At 44.5% G+C, this 10,303-nt stretch overlaps 1 protein-coding gene across 1 annotated transcript in view; it reads left to right on the forward strand.

Annotated features, from left to right (window-relative positions):
* Window positions 1–2,999: 2,999 nt before the first annotated feature.
* The window catches only part of LOC122562491 (uncharacterized protein C22orf15), a 35,009-nt gene continuing 27,705 nt past the window's right edge, over window positions 3,000–10,303 (forward strand). The window contains exon 1 of the mRNA XM_043715326.1: window positions 3,000–3,500. Within this exon, the coding sequence (XP_043571261.1) occupies window positions 3,476–3,500 (25 nt within the window). The 5' untranslated portion in view covers window positions 3,000–3,475. The remainder of the gene's footprint in view (window positions 3,501–10,303) is intronic.

Here is a 10,303-nt window from a genome sequence, read left to right on the forward strand (position 1 = left end):
TCTGCCTAGGAACCCTCCAACCACAAGGGATGAATGCAGATTTCTCCAGCTTTCTCATTTACCCTCCCCCCACCTTATCTCAGTCCCAACCCTCGGACTCAGCACTGCCTTCTTGACCTGCAATCTTCCCGACCTCTCCGGCCTATCACCTTAACCTCCTACCGCATTCCCAACCCCCCTCCCCCAAGTCCCTCCTCCCTACCTTTTATCTTAGCCAGTTTGGCACACCCTCCTCATTCCTGAAGAAGAGCTTATGCCCGAAACGTCAATTCTCCTGCTCCTTGGATGCTGCCTGACCTGCTGCGCTTTTCCAGCAACACATTTTTCAGCCAAGATGTTGATAGTGTGAGGTTCAGTGCTGGTAATGCCATGGGGCAAGGATTAGATTATCTTTTGTTGGAGATGGGCATTGCCTGCATTTGTGTGGTGTGAATGTTGTTTGCTACCTATCAGCCAAAATTTAGAAACTGTGCAGATCCTGCTGCATATGGGTATGAACTGCTTCAGTATCTAAAGAGTCAAAAATGGTACTGAAAATTGTGCAATCATCAGAGAACATTTCAACTTTTAACTTTATGATGGAGGGAAGGTCATTGCTGAAGCAGCTAAAGATAGTTGGGTCTTGGACAATACTCTAAGGAATTAGGGCTCCTGCAATGCAGAGATAGTGGTGAGCCAACAGTCAGTGTTCAAGTCCCACTAGTCCAGAAGTGGGCAATAACATCTCTTAACAGATTGTTTAGGAAAATATCTACGCTGAGGAACTCCTGCAGAGATGTCCTGGAGCTGAAATGATGAGTCAAGTGCAGTTGTAAGAAATGCAGTGATGAAAATGTCAGTGTCATGTGAACTGAGGTAGGAGTTGATTGCAGCTGTTGTGGAGTTGGGAATTGATAGTCTCAGCTGACACATGATAGGAAACTCATCTTGGAATCTGTTACACCAAGGTGTTTAGAACAGTTCAGTTCAGGTTCAAACATTTGCCAAGGTGTGTGATAGGGAGGTGATGGCATTGTGATATTATCGCTAAACTATTAATCCAGAAATTCAGCTAATGTTCTGGTGACCCGGATTCTAATCCCACTATGGCAGATGGTGGAATTTGAATTCAGTTTAAAAAAATCTGGCATTAAGAATCTACTGATGACCATGAAACCATTATTGATTGTCAGAAAATCCCATCTGGCTCACTAATGTCCTTCAGGAAAGGCAATGTGGTTGACTCTCAACTGCCCTCTGAAATCATCTAACAAGCCACTCAGTCTCAGCAAAGAAATGAAACTGGACTGACTACCTGACATTGACTTAGGCAGCAGAAACAGCCCTGTCAACCCTGCAAAGTCCTCCTTACTAACTTATGGGGATGCATGCCAAAATTGGGAGAGCTGTCTTTCAGACTAATCAAGCAACAGCCTGACATAGTAAACTCACAACACTCTACTTACAATGTCCCAGGCACCACTATCACCATCCCTGGTTATGTTTTGTTCCACTGGCAGGACAGATCCAGCAGATGTGGTGGCATCATGGTATGCAGTAGAGAGTGAGTTGCCTGGGAGTCTTCAACATTGACTCCAGACCCCATGAAATCTCATGGCTTCAGGTTAAACATGAGCAAGGAAGCATGCTGATTACCACATGCTGTCCTTCCTTGCTAGTAAATCAGTACTCCTCCACTTTGAACAACACATGAAAGAGGCATTAAGGGTGACAAAGGTGCAAAATGTACTCTGGTGGACAATACAATGTCCACCACAAAGAATGGCTCAGTGGCAGCACTACTGATTAAGTTGAACTGGTCTTAAATGACATAGCTGCTAGACTGGGTCTGCCACAGGAAGTGAAGCAGTCAACATGAGAGAAAAACATACTTAACCTCATACTTGCCAATTTGCTGGCTGAAGATGCATCTGTCCATGCCAGTATTAGTAATAATGACCACCACACAGCCCTTGTGGAGTCAAAGCCTTGCCTTCACATTGAGGATACCCTCCAAAGTGTTGTGCGGCATGATCTAAATGTTAAATGTGCTAAATGACTCAGACTTGGAACAGGTCAAGCAACTTAAGACTTGGCATCCATGAGGCTCGGTGGGACATGAACAGCAGCAGAAATTTACTCCAACACAATCTGCAACCTCATGGCCCAGCATATCTACCACTCAACCATTACAATCAAGCCCAGGGAACAACCCTGGTTCAATGGAGATTGCAGGAGGGCATACCAAGAGCAGCACCAGTCTTACCTAAAATGGGGTGTCAATTTGGTATCGCTACCAAACAGGACTAATTGCATGCCACACAACATAAGCTGCAAGTGATAGACAGAACTAAACAATTCCATACCAACAGATCAGGTCTAAGCTCTGTAGATATTGCAAAAGCTATGGGCCCTGACAACAGTACAGTTACAATGCTGGCATTTATGCAGCAATGTCCAGGTATGTCCTGTACATTGGTTATGGCTGTTAGAGAACAGTCAGCTCAGCTCCTGAACATCTCAGCAGGAGTTCCTCATGGTGGTGTCCTAGGTTTAACCATCTTCAGCTGCTTCATCAATGACTTTCCCTCCATCATAAAGTCAGAAATGAGAATGTTCAGCAATAATTAAAAGTTCACCATTCACAACTCAACAGTCCATTTTGAAAAGCAACAAGACCTGGACAATATCCAGGCTTTGGCTGACAAGTGGCAAGTAACATTTGCGCCACACAAATGACAGGCGATGACCATCTCCAGTAAGAGACAATCTCACCACAACCCCATAACATTCAATGGCATTACCATCACTGAATCCCCAACTGTCAACATCCTGGAGGTTATCATTGACCATAAACTCAACTGGACTTGCCACATAAACACAGTGGCGATAAGAGCAGGTCAGAGGCTAGGTATATTGCAGCAAATAACTCACCTCGTGACTCCCCAAGAATGTCTATCATTTACAAAATATAATTCAGCGCTGGTAAAGTGTTCCCCACTAGCCTGGATGGGTGCAGATCCAACAAGACCCAACAAGCTTGATACCATCTAGGACAAAGTATCTGGCTTGATTGGTATCACATTCCTACAGTTTCCTCCCTAAGGATGTGGTGGGTCACCCTACAGTTTAAGGACTCTAGTGCTTCGAGTTGAAGCTGATGATCACCTTCTCAAGGGAAATAGGGATGCGCAAGAAATAATGGTAAATCAGTGGCGCTCACATCCCAAGAGTGAATATAAAAAAAAGATGGTAGCTAAGGAAAAGAGTTTGATTGTTCTGAGAATGACTGGCAGAGTCTGAGTGTGTGCTTTTATTTTTGTTTTCCTGCAGACTGTAATCCCCACAGTTAAGTGTGGGCTCAGATTACAATCTTCCATTATTTCAATTGCATCTCCCCACACAGGAACACAGATCTAGTTAACTGCATCGAGCAGCAGTTTCCAGCATTTGATGTCCTCAGAGACTTTCTCAACTGACACTTTCTCGATCAAGAATGTTTGTCACTGTTAAGTATGGAGGTAGGTGGAAGTTCCTGGTTACTCTATGCCCATTTGGATTTGGATTTGATTGATGTGGCTGTGTTGCTCACATTGTGAAACCTCTATTATGCTAGACAAACCAGATAAACTGCTGAGGCCAGCAGTGTAGGGATGAGAAATATTCACAAGGGAAGGATCTAACTGACAGATTTCATAGAAACTATTTCCGTTGGTTTGGGATTTGGAACAAAAGCTCTTAACGTGAACAGCAACTTGTATTTGTATAGCCTCTTTTAAGTCATAACGTCCCAAGTTACTCTACATGGTACTAAAAAAGGACAGTTGTTAACCAGCCTGCTGAGGCAATATTGAGGTGATGAACAAAGTTTGGTCAAAGTGGCAGCTTTCAGTGAGCATTTCAAAGGAAAAGAGAGGGAGACTAAGACAAAGAGATTTAAATTGTATCCCAACATCTATATCTCAGCAGCTGGAGGCACTACCACAGCGATTAAAATGAGAAAGTCACGAGAGGCCAGAAGTAGAGGAGATTACGCAGGTAAAGAGGGATAGATCATGCAGGGAATTTTAAAATTGAGGCATTGTTTGGGACCCAGTATCAATGAATAAACACAGAGGTGTTAGGGGACTTTACGTAAGTAAGGAGAAGGGCAGTAAAGGTTTGGATGAGGTCAGTTTTATCGAGGGTAGAACCTAAAAGAATGGTCATGAGTGCAAATAAGTCACAGAGGTGGAGGAGAGAGAGTAGATCTCAGTGTTGGTGCAGACCTGTGGTGGAAGCTGATCTCCAGATCAACTTTCACACCAAGGTTCTAAACAGCCTTATTCAATTTAAGACCATGGCCAGTACAGTAAGTCCCTGTTTAATGTTGTGTTTTAGCTTTGCTCCGTCAATGAGGTGTGTATTCTCATTTAATATTGCAAGATTTGTTTTAAAAAATTCTCGCAATCAATCTGTTCTGAGACATTATTACACACCACTTGGAGCAGGTTGTTTTCATCATCTGATACACAGCTGTATGACCTAGACAATACCATTTTAGAGTGACCTCTCCCCCTCCCTGACTCTCCAACCTCTGACCTCTCCCCCTACCTGATCCCAAACCTGTGAACTCTCTCCCTCCCTGACTCTCCAACCTCTGACCTCTCCCCTTTCCTGATCCCAAACCTGTGATCTCTTCCCCAAACCTCCTATCACACTCCCTGGCAGTCCAACTAGTGACCTCTTGCCCTCCCTGATCCTTCTACTAATGATCTTTCTCCTTTCGTGAGTGTCTGAAATGCAGCCTCCCCAACCCCTTGTCTGTAAGACCATGAATCAGAGGGTCAGGGAGAGGATTAGTCTTCAATGACCAGCATTTATTGCCTGTGCTTAGTTGCCTTTGAGAAAGTGGTGAGCTGCCTTCTTAAACTATTGCAGCGCATGTGCTGTAGGTTGCCCCACAATGCCCTTGGGGAGGGATTTCCAGTATTTTGACATAGTGACAGTGATGGGGTATGTGGCTTGGAGGAGAACTTGGAGAAGGTGGTGTTCCCATGTATCTGCTGCCCTTGTCCTTCTAGATGGAAGTTGTCTTAGGTTTGGAAGGTGCTCTATAATGATCTTTGGCGAATTTCTGGAGTGCATCTCACAGATAGTACACACTGCTGCTACTGAGTATTGGTGGTAGAGGGAGTGGATGTGGTACCAGTCAAGTGGGCTGCTTTGTCCTTGATAGGGTCAAGCTTCTTGAATGTTGCTTCTACCTGGTTTGGCTTGTGACCTAACACAGGGTGAGGCTGCCTCTGTTTGCAAACAACTTGGTGGAGGCAGTTGCAGAGGACAAGCTGTGATGGGCGTTGGAGCTGACTCCTGCAAAAGGAACAACCGTTAACATACCCATGTACATCCCATGCCAAAGATGCTGCTTTTGACCACACCTCCAGATATCTTAACTTGTAAGACCACTGAGGACTAGACTAGTCAAACTCAGCCGATCTTTGCTGTATTAATTGATGCATGGGTTTTCTGTGTATACCCTACCAACTCTCTCTCTCACACACACAGTTAGATTCTGAGCTGAACTCCCTTAGTATTCACACATATCCTGCAGTATTTTCCAGATGAGACAAAATAGTGAAGCCACAGGAAGTATACTTGGCTTCTTAAGAAAAGGCAACTGCTTCTGACCTCGGGGCAGAATATCTCCGGTTGGTGGAGAGTTCTCATGATATCTACCTTGCAGTTTAAAGTTAATTATTTTAGTTTGTTCATTTAATGTTGAGAGTCATTGGTTTGACTAGCATCATTATTTTCCATCCCAAAACACCCTGGAAAAGATGGTGGTGAGCTGCCTTCTTGAACAACTACAATCTATATGATATAAGGACACCCAAAATGTGTTTAGATAGGGGATTCCAGGATTTTAACTCAGCCACATTGAAGGAAGGCAATGCACCCAAGGGGGTGAGTGGCTTTCAGAGGAACTTGCAGCTGGTTGAGAGGCTATGATTCTGCTGCCCTGGTCTTTCTAGATGTTCATGGTCGCAGGTTTGGAAGATAATGTTGAAGGAGCCTTAGTGAGTTATTGCATTGCATATTTTAGAAGGAACATCTTGTATAAGGTGATAGGCTCCAAAGGGTTAATTCTGTGGACTGTATTAAATACCACCTAATATGATGATGCAGTTATGGACTTCACAGGGATGGTGGCAGCAAAACAAAGTCCAGAGAACTCCTCCATAATGCTGAGCAGTTGTGAAGATTCATGATGCAACAGTGCAGATTGCTGCCACTGTGTCACTGGTGAATGGGGTACCAGTCAAGTGAACTGCTTTGTGTGAAGGGTGTTGATCTTTTGGAATGCTGTAAGTGGAGAGTGGAGGATATTCCATTATGTAGGAATGCTGAACTTAGGAGTAGTAGGTCTTTCAGCCCTATGAACCTGCTCCACCATTTAATAAGATCATGGCTGAACTCCACTTTCCTTTCTGCACCTCATAATCCTTGACTCCTTTGTCTGTCAAAAATCTAATGCATAAATAAAACATTGTGTTAGCATTGTTTCTCTGAGTTTACTCTTGATTCCTATTGATTCCAACTTTGCTCAGGCTCCTTCATGCTACTCAGTCAAATGCAACCTTGAAGGCAAGGGCTGGCACTCTCACCTCACCCCCTGGAGTTCAGTTCTTTTGTGCATGAAAAGCTGTGTGGCCTTGGTGAAATGCTTCTGAGTGTTAGTGAGCGGGTTATTGAGAAGCAAGTGCTACTTATAGCATTGTTGATGGCCCTTTTCATTGCTGCTGATCAAGAATAGACTGGTTTGCTGATAATAGGCAAGTTGGATTTGTCCTGCTTTTTGTGTACAGGGCATGTCTGGGCAATTTGCCACATTGTGTGTGTTGTTATCGCATAGTAACCAAGATCAGTCTTGTCACATCTACATAGTGCCACGTGTATCGAGATATTATCGCCATAGCTGCATTAAATGTGCAGAGGATGTCACACTTTTGATAATGTTCCAGCATTAATTCAGCTGTAAGCAGAGTGTTCAGATCTGCAGTAAACCTGTAACCCGACAGTTTTTGTGCCTGAAGAAGGTTCACTAACATTAACACTGTATTCTGATCACAGATGCTGCCAGACTTGCTGAGTTCTTCCAGCCTTTTTTTTGTTTGTTTTATACCCAGACATTGTTGGCACTACTGCCCTGACTTAGCTTTTCAGTTTTACTACAGCTGTAAAGAGACAGAGAAACCTTAGATGGAACAAGGTACTAGCAGCCAGTCAATGTCAACAAACCTGTAGCCAATTAACTTCTGCCACTTAATGGTGCTGCTGTTTGTCCTCTGAGGCTCTGGGAGATATGTTATTGTTTGCACTGCAGAATTGAACTGAAGTAACCTCGAACCAGTGTGACAGTACTATGGCTTTAAGAGGTGTATTTTGATCTGCTTTTTTTACGGAGAGGTTGAGAAAGAGGTGGTCAGTGGTCTTTTTCAAACCAACAACTTAAACAGCCTGTGAGGCCTTGAGGTTTTATTTTTAAAGTTTGAACACAACATCTTAAAAATAAGAAAACGTTGGGGTCTAGGTTATCTTCTTAATATAGAACAAAGAAAATTACAGCACAGGTACAGGCCCTTCGGCCCTCCAGGCCTGCGCCAATCGTCCACTGATAACACATTCCAGGCCTTCACCACCCTCTGCGTAAAGAACTTTCCACGCATATCTCCCCTAAACTTATCCCCTTTCACCTTGAACTTGTCACCTCTAGTAATTGAGTCCCCCACTTTGAGAAAGAGCTTCTTTCTATCCACCTTGTCTATATCTCTCATGATTTTGTAGACCTCAATCAGGTCCCCTCAACCTCCATTTTGCTAATGAAAATAATCCTAATCTACTCAACCTGTCCTCATAGCTATCACCCTCCATATCAGGCAACATTCTGGTGAACCTCCTCTGCACCCTCTCCAAAGCATCCCCATTCTTTTGGTAATGTGGCGACCAGAACTGTACACAGTATTCCAAATGTGGCCGAAACAAAGTCATATACAACTATAACATGACCTGCGAACTCTTGTACTCAACAGCCCATCCGATGAAGGAAAGCATGCCGTATGCCTTCTTGACCACTCTATCAAGCTGTGTTGCCACCTTCAGGGTACATGGACCTGAACACCCAGATCTCTCTGTATATCATTTTTCCCCAGGGCTTTTCCATTTACCATATAGTTCACTCTTGAATTGGATCACTCACATGTACTCAGATTGAACTCCATCAGTCATTTCTCTGCCAAACTCTCCAATCTATCTATATTCTGCCGCATTCTTTGACAGTCCCTTTCGCTATCTGTTACTCCACCAATCTTAGTGCCATCTGCAAACTTGCTAATCATTCCACCTATATCTTCCTCCACATCATTTTTGTATATCATAAACAACAGTGGATCCCTATGGAGCACCACTGGTCACAGTTCTCCATTTTGAGAAACTCCCTTCCACTACTGCTCTCTGTCTCCTGTTGCCTAGTCAGTTCTCTATCAATGTAGGGGAGAAAGTGAGGTCTGCAGATGCTGGAGATCAGAGCTGAAAATGTGTTGCTGGAAAAGCGCAGCAGGTCAGGCAGCATCCAAGGAACAGGAGAATCGAGGTTTCGGGCATAAGCCCTTCTTCAGGAATGGCTAAGCCTGAAGAAGGGCTTATGCCCGAAACATCGATTCTCCTCTCTATCAATGTAGCCAGTATACCCTGGACCCCATGCGATTTCACATTCTCCATCAGCCTACCATGGGGACCCTCATGAAACGCCTTACTGAAGTCCATGTATATGACATAGAGTCATAGAGATGTACAGCACGGAAACAGACCCTTCGGTCCAACTCGTCCATGCCAACCAGAAATCCCTACTCAATCTAGTCCCACCTGCCAGCACCTGGCCCATATCCCTCCAAACCCTTCCTATTCATATACCCATCCAAAGCCTTTTAAATGTTGCAATTGTACTAGCCTCCACCACTTCCTCTGGCAGCTCATTCCATACATGTACCACCCTCTGCGTGAAAAAGTTGCCTCTTAGGGACTCCCCCACCCCAGGGAAAATAATTTATCCTATCCATGCCCCTCATGATTTTGTAAACCGCAATGAGGTCACTCCTCAACCTCTGATGCTCCAGGGAAAACAGCCCCAGCCTATTCAGCCTTTCCCTATCGCTCAAATCCTCCAACCCTGGCAATATCCTTGTAAATCTTTTCTGAACCCTTTCAAGTTTCACAACATCTTTCTGATAGGAAGGAGACCAGAATTGCACACAATATTCCAACAGTGGTCTAACCAATGTGCTGCACAGCCACAGCATGACCTCCCACCCCTGTACTCAATACCCTGACCAATAAAGGAAAGCATACCAAACGCTTTCTTCACTATCCTATCTACATGCAACTTCACTTTTAAGGAGCTATGAACCTGCACTCCAAGGTCTCTTTGTTCAGCAACACTCCCTAGGACCTTAACATTAAGTGTATAAGTCCTGCTAAGATTTGCTTTCCCAAAATGCAGCACCTCGCATTTATCTGAATTAAACTCCATCTGCCACTTCTCAGCTCATTGGCCCATCTGATCAAGAACATGTTAGAACGTAGAAGAATACAGCGCAGTACAGGCCCTTTGGCCCTCAATGTTGCGCCGATCCAAGCCCACCTAACCTATACTAACCCACTATCCTCCATATACCTATCCAATGCCCGCTTAAATGCCCATAAAGAGGGAGAGTCCACCACTGCTACAGGCAGGGCATTCCATGAACTTACGACACGCTGAGTGAAGAACCTACCCCTAACTTCAGTCCTATATCTACCCCCCCCACCTTAATTTATAGCTATGCCCTCTTGTAATACCCGACTCCATACGCGGGAAAAGGTCCACACTGTCAACCCTATCTAACCCCCTAATCATCTTGTACACCTCAATCAAGTCACCCCTAAACCGTCTTTTCTCTAATGAAAACAGCCCCAAGTGTCTCAGTCTTTCCTCATACGATCTTCCTTCCATACCAGGCAACATCCTGGTAAACCTCCTCTGCACCCGTTCCAGTGCCCCCACATCCTTCCTATAGTATGGCGACCAAAACTGCACACAATATTCCAGATGCGGCCGCACCAGAGTCTTATACAACTGCATCATGACCTCAGGACTCCGGAACTCAATTCCTCTACCAATAAAAGCCAGTACGCCATATGCATTCCTCACCGCACTATTTACCTGGGTGGCAACTTTCAGAGATCTATGTACATGGACACCAAGATCCCTCTGCTCATCCACACTACCAAGTATCCGACCATGAGC

The sequence above is a fragment of the Chiloscyllium plagiosum genome, chromosome 25, assembly GCF_004010195.1.
Source record: "Chiloscyllium plagiosum isolate BGI_BamShark_2017 chromosome 25, ASM401019v2, whole genome shotgun sequence".
Lineage (NCBI taxonomy): Eukaryota > Metazoa > Chordata > Chondrichthyes > Orectolobiformes > Hemiscylliidae > Chiloscyllium > Chiloscyllium plagiosum.